The sequence below is a fragment of the Leucopleurus acutus genome (assembly GCF_964270905.1).
Source record: "Leucopleurus acutus genome assembly, chromosome: 16".
NCBI classification, from domain to species: domain Eukaryota; kingdom Metazoa; phylum Chordata; class Mammalia; order Artiodactyla; family Delphinidae; genus Leucopleurus; species Leucopleurus acutus.
Genome location: NC_139158.1, coordinates 28,568,958 through 28,586,254, shown reverse-complemented (window position 1 = coordinate 28,586,254; position 17,297 = coordinate 28,568,958). Strand labels below are relative to the sequence as shown.

Here is a 17,297-nt window from a genome sequence, read left to right as displayed (position 1 = left end):
CAGTATGTGCCTGATACCATCTGGGGCTCTGAGAATATTGTTCCCGAGACCCTCAGAGTCTTTTTGGTAAAAACAGACACATCAAAAACTCATTCACAGAAGTGTGCTAGCCTGCCTTCATGCAAGCTTCCAGGGCTACTCAGAGGATTGAATTAAAGACTCTTTAAAGCTCTTATTTGCCAGTTCTTTACTCCCAGTAGAGGGTCTCGGGCCTCAGCTGATGCCTCTAATTGTGTATTTGTAAAACAAAGAACAAATTAACAGATAACACACAGCCCTGAAAGTGGTGCAGACCTGGCAGCAGCCCCCCTGAGGGGAGGAAAGCCCAGGCCTGCTTTGTGTTCACAGCAGCAGCCCTGAGCCTGTTTGTCCTCTGGCCCGGCGACCAAGCTGGAGATAGAGCCGTGCATTTCACATGTTGTTCCTTCTTAAAAAGTGAGAAGAGAAAGCAAGGTGTTGGTCGGATGGGAAATAGTTGTCGTTTCTGGCAGTGCAAAGTGAGAGCTAATTGCTGAAGGGAAGGCTATGTGAAAAGAGGGATGTGCGAGAAAGTGACTGGAAAACATAAATTATGGGTGTTTTTTCATGACTGGGGCAAAGATTTGTTGTCCTGTATTGTCCGCCTTTTTGCCTTGTCTTTTGAGCAGTGAATCCGAGAGCCCTGTAATTAGAAGACAAGGAATATGGTTCTCTTCCTTTGGTTCCTCTTATCTCCAAACTAACTCATCCTTCTCATGCATGATGATTTCGAATTTGCTCCAGAGCAGTTTAAAACTTGATTGACCCTTGCGTGGAAATGGAGCTTCCCTCATCATTCACTTGTTTGCTCAGTCACAAGTGCTCAGTCAGTGCCCACAACATGCCAGGGCGTGTGTGAATGACCTTTCGTGCAAGCTGCTGTCCCCAGGCTCGCAGGGAGGGACCAATACAGGGTGTGGAGTAATTGCAGCCTGAGCACCGGGAATGGTAGAGGGTGGCAGTGTGGAATCTGCGTATTTCTGGTGATCAGGGAAGGTATCTCATAGGACGTCATCTTTTAGCTGAATCTGAAAAGATGTGAAAAGAGCCAGCCATGCAAAGAGGCTGGGGGAAGAAAGGAGGGAAGCATGACTTGCGATAATACATCCTTCACTGTATTTATTTGAGGATTAATAATGTGCAAATACATTGGCGCGCATAGAAGATGTTCAGCGCACGTTGGCCCCCTCTGCCCTCCATCTTTGTTGCTTTCTAGCAGGACCTTCAGAGAGCCATGTGACTTCTTTCATGATCAGTGGAGGCTGACTTGTATACCCAGAGATGGAAAAGGATTCTGATGGTGGGTCTCGCCTGTCCCTCCACATCCTTGTGTATGCAGCGCCTGGGGTGTTTGCTACAGAAAGACCCAGAAATCCTGGCTGCTCTGTTTCTCCAGCCATGGGCTCTGCCTTCCTCTGCACTCACATACTGACCCCCAAACCCCCAGACCACAGGCCAGATGATGAGCCGCCTTCTCTGCAGGGACAGGGAGAAGCAAATGAGGACAACCACACTTACTTGTGCTCCATGTTGGAGGGAATCAAAAAGAAGCCTCCATGGCAGAGATGTGTCCTCCAGGACTTCCCAGGGCTTCAGGAAGGCACGAGGGATGTTTGTGGCCAGCATCAATAGAAAGTTGATTTTTCTTACAAAATCTCTACCCCACAAGCCTTTCACTGCCAGGATATGAAGTCAAATCAGCTTTCTGGATGCTTACTGTAAACCCCAGATGCTATCTAGCTCCAGTCTGGGTAGACAGAATGAAAAGAGAGCATGTTAAGATGTTTAATAAGCTTGGCCATCAATTATCATACTGCAGTTGCTGTAGAGCCTGGCCTGATTTTTAAGATCTATTCCACCAAGGTCAGAAAGTTCATGGACTCTTTTTCCAGCCAGCCTCCCTGAACTCAGGCAGACACATAAATGTCTCCTGGCTTGCTGATGCCAATAATGCCAATAATCAGAAGAAAAACTCCTGGGGGCTTCCCGGGTGGCACAGTGGTTAAGAATCTGCCTACCAGTGCAAGGGAAACGGGTTTGAGCCCTTGTCCAGAAAGATACCACATGCCGTGGAGCAGTTAAGCCCTGAGCCACAACTACTGAGCCTGCGCTCTAGAGCCTGCAAGCCACAACTACTGAGCCCGCGTGCCACAACTACTGACTGAAGCCCGTGTGCCTAGAGCCCGTGCTCTGCAACAAGAGAAGCCACTGCAATGAGAAGCCTGCGCACCGCAACAAAGAGTAGCCCCTGCTTGCTGCAACTAGAGAAAAGCCCGCACACAGCACCAAAGACCCAATGCAGCCAAAAATAAAAATAAATAAATAAATAAAAATAAAATTTTAAAAAGAAAAAAATTTTTTTAAAAAGGAAAAATTTTTTTAAGAAAAACTCTGAGTTGGGAGGATTTAACAACTCCCAGATACTTAACATCCATTGTCCAAGAGGGTCCCCCTACAAATAAACATCCCTGAAGGGAAATTTATCTGTCAGGAAGAAACTTTCTTTTAAAAATTGATTATTTTCAGAAGTTCTTTGTTAATATCATTGTAGAGTGACATCTGTCCTTAAAAACCTCACCTTATCTTTTGCTTCTGGTCACCCTTCCTCTCAGCCTGGTGGGGCAGACAGTCAGAACCTTGCTTCTTGTGAATGAGGTTCCCCGGGTCCAAGCTCTGTTCACATCCCGTCTGAGAAGAGCCTGCATTTAAAGGCAGTGTAATGATGCCGCTCGTGCCTTCACAGTCTGTGGGTCCTTCCTCCGATCTGCTTACCTGATCCTCACGTCGTGCCGAAGAACCCTCCCCAGGCTCAGGTGCTGAGGGAAAGCTCAGAGGAAAAGAGGTGCAGAGTCACCCTGCAGCCCCGCCAGAGAAGGCACGGGGTTCCACGTGGAAGCGCTGAGGGGAGGCTGGTGTCTGGAAGGGGCCGCTTCAGAGCGAGCCTTAGCCCTCGTCCATCCCCCATGAATAGAGGACCTGAGGGCACAGCCTCTCCCATCCTGCGGGGGAGGACTGGAAAGACTATCTTATTCACTTTCCGCAGTAATGCGATACACACTTAATATATTATGTATATAATTAATGTAGGTATATATTATATATGTGTATTTATACAATATAATATGTATCTGTTAGTATTTACACGATTAATGCATCTTCATTGTAGAAAGTACAGGGAAGTTCAGATCCATGCTACAAATCCATCTGGCTCCCCTCTCTCTGATACCCCGCTGTCTTTCGGATCTCTTTCATGCTAATATTGATCCACAATCATTATGAGTTATATTCAAGACTCGCACTAGGTATTTGCAGTCCGTAGCAGCTTTTTTTTTTTCTTTTAAAATTTTTTTTTGGTCGTGTCCTGTGGCTTGCAGGATCCTAGTTTCCCAACCAGGGATTGAACCCAGGCCCTCGGCAGTGAAAGCGCCGAGCCCTAACCACTGGACCACCGGGGAATTCCCCATAGCGGCTTTTTATTAAACAGAGACCAGGAGCTTTTTTTTCTATGCCATTAGAAATTTATCAAAAGCACTCTTTTGGTGGGATAATGCATTCTAATTTACATTTTTAATTGTTAGCATTAGATTATTTCGAAACTCAGAACTATACAAAAGAGTGTTGACTAAATAGCCTCCTCCCACCCCCCCACCCCCACCCCTGGCGCCCACAGGCTGGTGCCCCTTTGATTGGTGCCTTGAACTTCACTTCTCTACCTTCTTGATGCAAAAACAAACAGATACAACCTGATATTCTTCATTCTCTGTCTTCTCACCCGAGGTGGTGTATAGACCCACCGTCTGTACCCTACTTTTGCTTTCACGTGATGATCCATCTTGGAGGTGTTTTCACAACTGCACGTGGAATGCTATCTCATTCTTCAAAAGCACATTTAAATTCTTTTAAAGCAATTCACTCAAAAGATAAATTTTTTTAATCTTCCAGAAAGATAGCAAATGAAAAATAAGTATCATTTCTCTCCCCAGTCCCACTCATAATCTATTATCAACAATGGCCACTGTTATTTTCTTAGATCCTTTTCCAGAATTATTTTTGTGCTCGTACCTTCATGAGTGTGTGTGTGTGTGTGTGTAACTCGTTTCTTTTTAAACCAGGCATCTCATACGGACATGTCATAATTTCTTGAATCATTCCTCTCTAGTTGGACCTTTAGATCCTTTAGATCCTTTTGGTTGGCGTCTTTGTTTCCTCTGGATAACAGAGGACTGTGATTTCTGGGTCAAAGGATGTAGGTGTCTTTAGGGATCTCAGTACACACAGCCTCGTGGCTTCCCCTGATAGGTTGTACCAGCTCTCACCACAGCCGCCCAGAGGAAAATAACAGTCCCTCTAACAGCAGGGCCACCCCGACCCCCAGCCCAGGGAGTTCCTGATCTTTTGAAACTGATGTTCTCTCAAGCGGTTAGGCGGGTTTCTCCTTGTTGGGCTTGAAAGAATCTCTCAACAGCAGCTCCTTAACAAAGGCTGCAGCCTGGAGCCCAATTGAATTGCTTAGTTCCAGCGACCTGGAAAGGGCTCAGCTTGGGCCATTCTCCCTCAGGGCTGCCATGTATGGGGTGAGACACCCCCAGGTGGTGGGCAGATTCGTGTATGGTGTCAAGAATAACAGACAGCTTCTCAGTAGTTGTCATATTATTATAGCGCACAGGTCAGTCAAGGAGACCCTTCTACCTGCCTGGCACTGTTCCACATGCTCTACACGTATCAACTCCTCTTGTTCTCAGAACAACCCTGTGCGTATTAGTATTATACATACCCATTTTACAGACAAGGACAGTGTGATGCAGAGAAGTCAAGTGACTTGCTCGCGGCCACACAGGAGCTCAGGATTGGATCCTGAGCCGTGTGGTCCCAGAGCCCAGGCTGCATAACCACTGCGTCCTCCTGCCTCCAAAAGGAGCCTGCTCTTTCTCTAAGGACTACCTTCTAGTGTCTTCTTATCCTCTGTACAGGCAAGACTTTGCCAAGTCTTACCTTCTCCTATCACCCTTGAGCTGGCTTTTCCTCTGTTTGCTAAGGGTTTGTTGCAGAAAAGCCTGGACAGACCTGGATTCGTATCCCTTTCCTACATGTGTGGCCTTGGACGAGTTCAGCCCCTGTGATCCTCAGTTCCCTCATCTGGAGGTCAGGGGGCATTACCCACCCCCCAGATCCTTATCACGATTGATGAAGGTTGAGGATAAGGAGAAGGCCCTGACAGGTGCACAGCGTGAAACTTTCCCTCGTCACCCCGCACCCTTCTCTATCCCTCTTGGTTCTTCTTAGTTTTGATCCGCAGTCTTAAGTTCTCTCCAGTTCAGATTTGATCCTATTACAAAAGGAAGCTCATTCCCAGGGTCCGATAACATCACGATTTATTGAGCATCTACAAGTGCTGGCCATTCGCTGTCTGCTCTGGATGAGAATTGCCATCCCACCAGGCGTTATAGTTTCCTGCACCCAATCCTGTTCTCATGGGGCCCTTCTGAGTCAGAAGAGAAAGTCATGTTCGACTGCCTTAAATTTCTCACCCATGTGAGGGGAAAGGATAGAGCCATTTGGGGGACAGACATTTCCCTTTGTGTTTACACACCACGTGTGTCTGCGTGATGATGCGTATTTTTGCCTTTGCACATTTGATACCTTGCCTCTCAGCTCCTAATTAGGCCTCTGTAGCTCCAAAATTACATGCTTTTACACACCCATGATGATCTCGGTAGGATTAACAGTCCTTTTTTTCTGTGAAGGTAATTGAGGTCTTTCATGGTGGCATATTTTTATTACTGTAACTCCGTCTTTAACCATCCTTCCATAAAATCTCTTATTGTTTTCCAGTAACTGCTTCTTCACCTCATTCTGAACAGGAAATGCTCAGGGGTCATTGAGAAGCAGAATTTCCTGTGATTATGCAAACCATGGTGACCATGATGCATTTTTCTCTCTCCCCTTCCCCCTCTCCCTATGGCAGGTGCCTGGAGATTTGAGTCAAACATCCGAAGACCAGAGTTTGTCGGATTTTGAAACGTAAGTCCACAGCATGTGCTCATGAGGGGCCCTTTAGAAGCGAGACTCTGTTACTTGGCTTGCGTCCCAGGAGACCATAGAGGAACCCAGCAAGCGCTGCTGAAATCTGCACGACGGATTTGGTTATTGTAGAGGTGGGGAGTTGTTTGCCTGCAGCCTGCGTCTGGCCTTCAGATGTGTTTTTAGCTCCCTCTTTGGGTATTGAAAAACAATTTTTTTTTTGGCTGACATTTAAGAGTTGGAAGGTATCTCATGAAAATTTAAATTTCTCCATTTTCTTTAAAAGAAGAAATCCCAGCAAGGCCACCATCCGCTAGAGCTGAGCAGCAGCTGCTTCTTCCATCCAGGGCGCGTGCTTGCCAGCTTGCCGCAGTCCCCACTTCTCCCTTTTGTCTGACTGTGGCCCACTCCACTCATTCCACTGTCTGGGTGTCTCCCGTTCAAATTTTGAGTTTGCAACTCCTGGGCTGTTGGAAACGACAGTGGTTCAGTACCTTGGTCTGATTTTTGATTGGATTGAATTCTGTCTGGCGCCTCTGCTGTTAACCCCTAAGGAATTTAGTTGGTCTTCAGACGGACTCTTTCTGATCAAGTTGTCTCACTTTTTGGACCTGTAATCCCCTGGGGCTGGGGAAGAGAGGAGTGAGTCCTGAGTTAAGGACAAGCAGAACCTCCCTAGTTGTGCTGAGTAGAGGAAGGTTCAGCTTCCCCAGGAGAGAGGGCGGGGCATCGGAAGAGCATTTTGTTAGAGCCAGGCTGAGCCAAGTTGAAATCTTAACTGCAGGACTCATGCTGGTGTGACCTTGGGCGAGCCACTTAACCTCTCTGAGCCTGAGTTTCCTCATTCATAAGGCGCAGATCACAAGAGTGGGGTTTTGAAAAGCACGGAGGGGATCAAGAGGCCCCGCAGTGCTTGGTAGTGGCGGTAGAGGTGGAGGTGCCTGTTAGATTGGTGAGGGGGGTCGTGGAAGTTAAGAGGTGAAGGATGAAAATCAAAGACGAGTTTGCTTCGCATGGGCCTTTGGGGGGCGGGGTGGAGGGGAGTACATAGTGAAGAGGATCATGGGATGGTGGCCTGGCGGAGGGAAAGGGGGGACCAGCTGGGGAGAGAGGTGAAAGCCGCAGAGGGGACCCCAGAGATGAGCCACTCGTGAGGCGCAAGGAACTCATTCATAAAGCAAGAATTTATCACGTGCCTGCTGCGGGGAGGGGTCGTGCCAGGTCATCGATGGAGGGGATGAATCAGCCACGGTCCCTGCTCTCAGGCAACCTCTGCCGGGTCCAGCCACCTCATCTCTTCTCCTCCTCCCCCGCAGGTTGATCATCTCCACTAGAGCCAGAGGGAAGCGCCATTTCCCTCTCCCTCTTCTCTTGCAGAGAAGGCCCTGGCTGACCTCAGCTCCATCCCCAGCCTCCCCCGGCCCTCCCTTCATACCAACTGCCCTGGTAGATTTGACTCCTCCAGCTTATTTGGTCTTCCATACTCGGGATCATTATTTTATTCCCTTAACTCACACTTCTGAGTCTAGGAGAGAGAGGACAACCAATTCTAATACAGCGAGCTATGTGCTCTGAAAGGGAGAGCATGTTTGGGGGGACCTGGGGGACCTCCTGGAGCCCTGGGAGGTGGTCCAGCCCTCACCAATCCTGGGAGGTTAATGAAAACCAGAGTGTCAGTTACACTTCTACACCCCTCCCACTCCCGACAGAAATGAAAGGGGAGCACTCTAGTCACTAGCACAGTTTTGGGGACCTTTCCAGGAGGGGTGTCTTTAGATATCCAAATCAGTTTGGATGCCTCAGGATGGAGCCCTGGGGAGGTGATCAATAGGGTGTATTTTGCCCCATGAAGGCGTTCAGCACCTGGGCTCAAAGCTTAGAAGAAATGCTGCTTCAGGAGAGAAGCATTTCTTTGTGAAAATGAAATGCTCTTTACTGTGGAGATTGTGAGGCTGTTGAGTCATGGACTCTTCCATCATCAGTGTCTCAAACTGTGTTCTAAGCACAGGAGGCTGGCGAATTTTTAAGAGCTGCTCTTCAGAGATAAGGAGAGCTCCAGGAAAAGCGCTTAGCCCTGGAGCAACTCCTAGCAGAAACAGGGGCTAGGACCTCCCAGCCCTTCCAGAATTGCACAGCACTGCTGTGAGAGCTGTTAATGATTGATCTGGAAGTTTCAGTGACAGTTAACTTATCAGCTTCACATGGTGTAGATCCAGCTGGTGGAAGAGTGGTGGTGGTGGGTGTGTGCGCCCAGTGACTCAGAGTTAGGTTCAAGTCATCTCGCAAGGCAAGGCGGGACTGTCACATAACTGAAAGAACGCTTGAAGTTCTCTCAAATAGCCGCGAGAATCAGCCGAGATGATCTAGGTGACAGCACGGAGCCGTGCAGTGTATGTGCTCAGTAAGTGATGTTGCTCTATTCGAGCCACACACAGTGTTTTTGGAAAAGTTGCAAGAGCGGTTATTGGTGCCTGGCTTCCTGGAGTCCCCTCTCCCCACCCCAAAGAGCTGTCTCTTGCACAGCGTGAGTGTTGGTCTCCTGAGCTCTTCGTGGAGCCTGCCCTTAAAGTGGGGCTCAGGGTCTAAAGTGGGCACGGTGAGGAGGCAACGTGACTCCTCCAAACGCTCCAGAAGCCCTGTGGGCGTGCTCTTGACCCTCCCCCGCCTCGTGGGGGCTTCCGGTGATCGTCCCCCTCTTCAGATGAGCAAACTGAGGTTCAGATAAACTATGGGCCACGGTCACTCAGTTAGTAAGGACTGAAGGGCAGCTCTTTCTCATTCCAGAATACAAACTGCATTATATAAATTTAATATATATATATATATTTTAAACTAAGTCCCTGAAAGATAATCTTGGGGGACCAAGTAATGAGATGGAAGCTGATGCTTTAGCTTACAGTTAAGTGTAATAGGTGTTGCCGTACATCGTGTGCCTCTTAGGGGAGAAAACAGCTTCCTCCCTTTTTTTGGCAAATTGAAATGACCACTCTGCATCTTTCTTTTGTTCAGATCAAACCGAGCGCTGATCAACGTCTGGATCCCGTCCGTGTTTCTCCGGGGCAAGGCCGCCAGTGCGTTCCACGTGTATCAGGTAATCACCTGGTGTTCAGTTAGATGTCACCGCTGGGGTGGGGACCACACTTGTTTGTTGCTCTCTGGTGCTTTTGCGTCTTGGCGATGGAGGGCCATACGGAGAAGCCACAGCCTCCAGATGCCAGCATCCACCTGCCCAGCCTCCCCGAGGAAATGATCCTTCCGTCACACAGAAGGAGGCAGGGTGGAGCTTTCTCGTGCTGTCGGGCCTCCTAGCGTGGCCATGACCGCTCAGCTCGGACGGCTTGAGCAGAAATGGGATTCGTGGCTCGTGTTGCAACTGAAACGTCCAGGCGTGGGTCTGGCCTCAGACCTGCCTGGACCTGTGGTCAGACATCTGCTCCCATTTCCCCTGGTTTCCTCTGCTTGGGCGTCCTTTTCAGGCTGGCGCCCTCTGTGGGTGGACCAGGCAGCTCCCAGCAGCACCAGACTCTCAGCCTGTCCGGGCATCTCTCAGGAGTCTGTCTTGGATCCCAAGCCCATCCCTAAACCCCAGTGTTGGGAGATGGACTCCTGTGATGGGCCAGCTTCGAATCATGTGACCCCCACTGGCACTGGGGTTGGAGTTGCCCTCATCTGACATGTGACTGAGAGAGGGGTGAGGGGGCTCCCCAGATGAAAACCAGGCCACTCTTTGCCAAAGAAGGGGCAACAGCCACTTGGCAAGTGGACACTGCAGATGGGCCCTCTGCTTGCTTGAGGTAGAGCTGATCACCCCCTCCCCGGCTGAGGACTGAGTGTCTGAAACCAGGGGGCCTTTGTTTTGGAGGTGATTTTGCCCCAACAGTTGGGGCCCCAGTTGTCCATCTTTCTCTGATTTTCTGATGCCTCTTCCAGCCCTGCCTACCTACCCTCTTCTTGGCTTTCTTGTTTCTCTTTCTTTTTCTTACCTGATCTGCAGCTGTTGGCGTTCACTTGTCCTGGGACTGTTTTGTTTTCAGCTTTGACTCTTAGCCACTTCTGGTTCTGCTGTTGAATTATCACAACAACTTTCACTACGCTTTGTTCTGATTCCCCATGAGCTCCGTGAAGAGCCTTGAGTTCTGTTGCCGTTTCTCTTAGTGGGGAATTGACCATTGAAGAAGTCTTCTCAGCTATTAGGATAGTTTCCCCAGAGACTGGGGTGGTACAAAAAGGACCCTTGAACCTGAGGATAGAAGCCCTGGTTTCAGTTTTGTGGCCTTAGGTAAATCTCAGTTTCCTTATCTGTAAAACAGAAATAATAATAATGCTTACTTTGCAAAGCTGTTGTTATTGGGATTAGAAATACATGATGTCCAGTAGGCACTTGGTATTCGTTTCTCATCTTCCAAAATGATCGCCGTGTTTAGTCTTTGATGGCAGGACTGGCAGTGGGCATGGGTTATATAATGGGCTTAAGCATGATACACGCCTCTTACCTGAAATCTTACGGACAAATGAGCTAGAGTTTGGCAAGGAAGTTTGCACTGGAAAGTTATCCTAGTTTACTTGTTCAGCTGGGCGACAGTAGCACTTTAAGAAGAGAATCTGAGTGTTCCTGATGCTCTCAGCTCTGGCTTGAAAAGAGAATTAGATATGACAGATTTCCGAATATCCTTTTCTCCTTTTATCCCAAACCAAACCCCCGCCCCCACCCCCCCAAATCTCTTATTTGAGCATCCTTCAAGTTCTGCTTTGCGGTCATCAGAAAGCTGGGAGGTGTTGCCTGGAGAATGAAAAAAGTGAAGCAGACAGCTTTATTTTAGAGCAAAATTAAAATGCGAGATCGCTTGAGAGGTTTCCTTGACCTTTCATTTTTCACTCCTCTCCCTCCCCTCACCCCAGGAAGCAAGGGCCGTTTTTAGCTCCTGAAAGCCAGTTAAGGAATGAGATGGACACAGCAAATATGCAGTTGCCTGGGAGATTGTTTCCACAGTGGCCACCGTGGGATTCGAGCCACACTCTCCCCATCCTTGACCATTTCCAGAGCCTTCCTGGGTGTGGTCCAGCCAGTGCGTGGAGGATAAGGCCTGGATTTCATGGAGCCATGAGGCTGACAGCTCCCACATCACGTAGAGCAGCTGCGTCCCACACTGTGGGCTGTCTGAAATCTCTCCTGATCTTGGAGTGTGTTGAATGCAACTGTTTTTCTCCTTTTAGCTAACAACGCTTCTGGTTGGTACCTAAGAGCAAACTCTGAGCATGTGTTTGGAAGCATTTTAGAAAGTCTTCATTACAGTGTGATTTTTTTGGGTTTTGTTGTTTTTTAAATGATAAATGGTATTGGAGAGAGAGTGACTCCTGTAAAATACTGCTACTGTTGGACATTATTTTTATTCGTTAAAAAATGCATTTTATATAATTCCACAAAAGATTTGAGATAATTTCTAGAGAAACTCAGAAAAGAGTGATAAAATAGAAGTAAGAAATAAAATATCAAGAGTCAGAGAAGATGTAAACTAAGAGTGTTTCCATTAAGGGAACAGTGGAAATCACATATATACATACATACATATATATGAGATCCTATGTGGTTGCTCTCATTGGTTTGTAAGTTTCCTTTGAGCTTCCTGGCAACCAGTGTGAAAATGGAAATGTGGCTATTTTGGATAATTCCATTGCTAATGAGAAGAAAATATGTCAGTTCCTCAAAGGGAGTTCTAAAAGAAATGTCCTCACAGAGCTTTAGATGAAGCAATAATAAAGAATGTGGTAGATGATGCCCTGTTACATCCCTAGGACAAATCAGTGTCAGGTTTCCTTAAGATCTCCCTCCAAGGAAGCCAAGGGGATAACCTCAAAATGAACCATAGTTCATTTGAAGAGCCCAGACAAAAGGATCAGCACATGTAGCTTTCTCAGTAGATCTGCACTGTCCAGTCTGACAGCCACTAGCCACGTGTGGTCATTTAAATGTTTTTTTTTTTGGGGGGGGGGTGTTGGGTCTTTGCTGCTGCACGTGCGCTTTCTCTAGTTGCTGCAAGCAGGAGATACTCTTTGTTGTGGAATATGGACTCTAGGTGCACGGGCTTCAGTAGTTGTGGCGCACGGGCTTAGTTGCTCTGCGGCATGTGGGATCTTCCTGGACCAGGGCTCAAACCTGTGTCCCCTGCATTGGCAGGAGGATTCTTAACCACTGTGCCACGATTGGTGGCATCATTTAAATTTAACTTAATCAAAATGGGAAGAAATTAAACTCTAGTTCCTCAGGCACACCAGCCACATTTCAAGTACTTCTTAGCCACACGTGGCTGGTGGCTGCCGTATTGGACAACGTGGATACAGCACATTTCCATCATCTCAGGAAGCTCTGTTGGATGGTGATGATCTAGAACAGTCTCTCCCAGAGTGGCGGAAAGCAAGATGATCTGTGTGCTTAGTGAGGTTTTAGAGAGACAGAGATTGGACGTCCAATAAATAGTTCTGCGGGGAGAAGGCCACTCGCTTTTCAGCTCTTCCATCACTGACAATGACCTGAAAGAGAAAGTCTCCACGTGGCCATTAGGCCTTTAACGCCCTCTAATCATGCATCTTAGCAAAGACAGAGGAAGGCCCAGGATCCACGCCTTTGGCAGGCAACAGACTCCAGCTCTATTAACTACATTGTTTTCTTCCATTGTATTTGTTTTTACATCTGCCTTCTACTATTTTTCCATTTACCACAGTGATGTACAGTTTCCTTTTAAAATAAATTTAAGCAGAAAGAAAGTGAGTCAGCTTAAAGAAAAATACTAAATGTATGATAATGAAAACAGCAAGAAGTTTAGGACAGTGCTATGGGAATGAATAATATTTGGGAAACGCCACCTCTCAATGGTCTGTGTATGTTACATAAAATAGCTCATTCAATCCTCACAACAACCCAGTGAGGTAACAAATGCTTATTATCCCCATTTTATAGATGAGAAAACAAAGACACAGAGAAGCAGCTCATTCAGTAACATGACTCTCAGCCCCCAAAGCATTTTCTGACAAGGTGCCGGTTTGCACAGATTCTGTGAATGTGGGCAGAGTCCAGATTTAAAAATCCGAGAAGCAGATGGGGCAGTTGCCTTGGAAGGGCCCAGCCTGACCAAGAACTTGCCTGTGTGGATGGCCCCCTGCATCCCTGAGGCCATGGGCCAAGGGCCCCCCTGCCGCCAAGCCAGGGTTTTTCTGTCCATCTGTTCCAGGCCCCCTGCAGTACACACATCAGAGCCCTGCAAAACCCAGAGCCAAGCTGTGCGCAAGTTTGCTTTGGAAAGTTGTTAAAGCAGGGCCTGTTGGCCATGACTGCTCTGGCCACAGAAGAGTTTCAGGGACGCTTCCTCAGAAGCCCTTGTTTGAGCAGTGGCAGGGTCCCCAGAGCCTGCCCTGGGACGCTTGGGAACTGTGGCACTTCTGACTGCAGAGGAACTCAGCTAGGTCACCTGCTGCCCGGTGTTGCTGGGCTCTCACCACTTGTCTTGTGGGAGAGGTCTGGGTGTATGTTTTGCACAAAGGATCCTGGCCAGAAGTGCTGTCCCTTGACTGGATTGAATGCAAGTTATTAAAAATAGTTTGTATCTCCAAACACCGTGGTTTCCACACTCTACTCCCAGGTCCCAAGGTGGGTGCTGAGGTGTGTTCTGGCATCAAAGTAAGAAAAGGCAGCCTTTGACCAGTTTTCAGAGCAAAAGTAAAATTGATGTCCAGAACTTTCCCAATTTCAATTTTTCTTCCACAAATGTTTCTCACTTCTGGCCTCTGCCAGCTAATGCTTGGCTGCCAGCAGACACTAGCCAGAGACGAAATGACTAAATAGCAACAAACAGAATGGAAAAAAACCAAAGCAAAACCCTGTTTACTAACTGGTCTTGCTCAGTTTCTCTCTCTCTCTCTCTCTCTCTCTCTCTCTCTCTGTGTGTGTGTGTGTGTTAATACACAGTTGTCGTGGTCGGTCTGACTTTCTGTCCCTTCCACATGACGTAGTGATTAATTCCTAGTTTATACCTTTGCAAATGTTTTCTCTTATTTCCCAAATACCCCAACTTCCAAACCAGTTTGACGTCCACTGTCTTAATATCCTACTGTAGTGTTTATAAAGGCATGTTAGGCCTTAAAACAATCTACTTATTTTTTTTCCTTATGCAAATATTACAGCCGCTAAATCGGCATGAAATAATACATCAATACACTTACTCTCTGAACCCTTAGGTCTTTCCCTTTGAAAAGCACTGTTAGTGTAAGTACAGCTGGAATCAGTCCTCTACGTGGGAGTTTATTTCAGCCTTTGAGTTTCGCCACCAGAAACACTGGCTACAGTGCAATATTCCATTTGCCCAGCACAACTAATTAGGTCTCCTTTGTAAAGAAAGTTGCTTTGTTTCAGCAAAGTTTTTTCCTTCTAGAATAAGTCCCCTTTCCTTGGGACCACAGGAGGCTGTCTTGACTTAGAGTAAAGGCGGTACCCCAGGAAGACTCCTTCAGTGTTGGAGGTTCCCCCACCCTCAAAAGGTTATTGTGTAGCCTGGGCAGGTGTTTTCAAGGTTTATTCTAGGGGAGCATATTTATATATGCAGTGCAGGGAAAGCCCATGATTTTTCGTATTAATAATAGATCACAGGGTCTGGCGGGCTGCATGGGGCCGCAGGTGGTTTGGAGGATGGTCACGTTTTTGCACCTCAGGCTTCGGGTGCTTCAGCCCTTTTCATCTCTGTCCTAAGATGGTTTACTCTTCAGGCCCTCAAGTTTGCTATTACCTACGGTTCCATCTATGCGTACTTAGTGTATAGCTGTGCGAGAGGGAGGGATTCATCAAGTAGAGACGGATGAGATGTTTGAGCCACGCACAGAAATGGGAATGGCAGCTGCAGTGACATGGGCTGATCAGGAGCCTCCGCCCTAGCGGTTACCATTCCAGGTGTGGGGACATAGGGACCAGTTCTGAGGCCGAAGGGATTGTCTCTCGTTCACGTCAGGTCCTTCCCACCACACCTGCTGTGAACCAGGCAGGCGGGAAAGGCAGCTGCAGATCGTTTGATTTCTGAGTTTCGTTCCAGCCAGGTTGGCTTCTGTGCTGCACGATAAGCGAAACTGGGGGTTTGCCTTTGTTCTCGCTCTCTCCTTCCTTGAGGACTTTCCATCCCACAAAGTCAAGCACCTCCGCACCTCTGAGGATTACAGCACATTAACCTCCAGGTGTTCTTGGGATGCTCAGGGCTTCTGGGAAAGCCTGATACAGGTGAAAACAAAAAGCCAAACGGAAAAAGCCTGTTTGCCTCCCCCTGGACGTACGTGTCATTATTATTCTGTTACTGCCTTTATCTTTTCAAACAGGAGGAACTTTTTTTTCCCCTTTCATAGTATAATTCCTTTATTTATCCCAAAGCTGTGGATTGAGGGCTGACTAGATGCCAGACATGTGCTAAACGCTGCAGAGCCTGGGGTGAGCAAGACGTGACATTGCACTTACCCTCCCAACCTCACAGTCTAGAGGGGGACAGTTGCTCTCGAGTAAACAGGACAGTCTCGCGAGATAAGGGCTGCAGAGAGAGGTACGGGTGGGAGGGACAGAACACCACTCACCTTGCAAAGTGACAACAGACGATAGATGGATAACGTGGTTGGCACAGCGCCTGGCAGACAGCTACCGTGCAGACACTACCTTTAGTGACCTAAGGACCACTTGACTTGTGATAAGCAATTAGACCTGAAAGTAAACATAAAAGAGTTACCCCCTGTTGAACTGAATGTCTCTGGGAACGTTTGCGTGTTCAAAAAAGCCTTTAGCGTCTACTTGATCAAGGGTTCCACATCAGCCTCCTTAGGGACGGCAACGAGCAAGATACCTTTGTCCTCAAGGTGTCTGGGTCTGGTGAGGGGACGGAGCCCCATCAAGGCAGCTGAAATGCAAGGGTCGTGTCGAGCGGCTCCATGGAGGCTTAGCGGAGGGGTGAGCTCTGCTGGAGGGAGAGACCTGGGCTCAGAGGTGAAACCTAGGGTCATAGTTCACTTTCCCAATGGGACTCCCTGGAAGCCTGAAAGCATTAATGCCCAGGCCCCAGTACATTATAGTTTCATCAGCCCAGAGCTGCCCAGTTGGTGCTAGGTTTAGTCTTGTTCTGAATTCAAGTACAGTCCTTACTTATTGAGTACTGGGTTGCACCAGTGACATTATTCACCAGCGTCTCCAAGGTGCCTGTACGTGATCCCACAGCGTCATCACCCTCTTGGCCTCCTCCAAGGAGGTTTCCCAAGATGGTACTCCAGTTTAATGCTGCCTCTTTGTGTGGAGCCATAGGCACAGCTGGCGTGTAAATCTGGATGAGCTAAACACATATATGTTCTCGGTTTCTGTTGCTGGAATACAGTTAGGGTGGCCTCAAGGAGGTACCACCCCCAGTTCTGATGTACTACTGGCCGTCTTCTTCACAGGGCACTGCAGCTGGCTTTGGTTATTGTTGATCATTGTCAAGGACGTCTTCTCCTTTGAGATCTGCTTTGTAAAATCCCTAATCTTTGCTAATTAAGGCAATCTGAATTGGCCATAATTCTTATATTGGATTTTCAGGACATCTCCATTTCTGATTTGGTGTAGAAATGGACTCTAGTAAAATTATTGAGTATTAAACATTATATTAGGAACGCTTTTTGCTGTAAGTAACATATTATCTCACTCAAAGTGACTTAACCAATAGGAGTTGATGTACGTAACAAAAAGCTGGGGACTCAGGTATTCAATAGCTTAATCACATCAGTGGCTTCCAGAGCTGTTAGCACTTCCTCTTTACAAGACAGTGTCCAAGTGGGAAGAAGGGAGGTTTTTACTCACACATTATTTTTTTAATCAAAAAGAAAAATCTTTGCCTAAAGCCCTCCTGTGGACTTCCCTTAGGTCCCATTGACCCCAGATGAGGTCACATAGCCATGGTTTCGCGGAAAGCAAAGCTGGGAAAATGAGCATCTCCCTGTCTCAGTCCCTGAGCAGGTGGAGAGCTCTGCCAGTAGGTGAGACAGGCAGGGAGCTGGCCATTGGGTAGGCAGCCGGGCGTCTGCCACAGGCACTGTAATGTACATTGTGTTGACAGAAATTAATCAGTTGAGGGACTTCCCTGGTGGCTCAGTGGTTAAGAATCTGCCTGCCAATGCAGGGGAACACAGGTTCGAGCCCTGGTCTGGGAAGATACCACATGCCGTGGAGCAACTAAGACCATGCGCCACAACTACTGAGCCTGCGCTCTAGA

The 17,297-nt window shown here is 47.7% G+C and overlaps 1 protein-coding gene across 2 annotated transcripts in view; it reads left to right on the top strand.

The window, feature by feature from the left end:
- Nucleotides 1-17,297, top strand: part of SNX29 (sorting nexin 29) — a 543,934-nt gene that overhangs the window by 362,865 nt on the left and 163,772 nt on the right. For both annotated transcript variants that reach the window (XM_082858190.1, XM_082858191.1), the window contains 2 exons: nucleotides 5,984-6,039; nucleotides 9,049-9,130. In XM_082858190.1, the coding sequence (XP_082714316.1) occupies nucleotides 5,984-6,039; nucleotides 9,049-9,130 (138 nt within the window). The remainder of the gene's footprint in view (nucleotides 1-5,983; nucleotides 6,040-9,048; nucleotides 9,131-17,297) is intronic.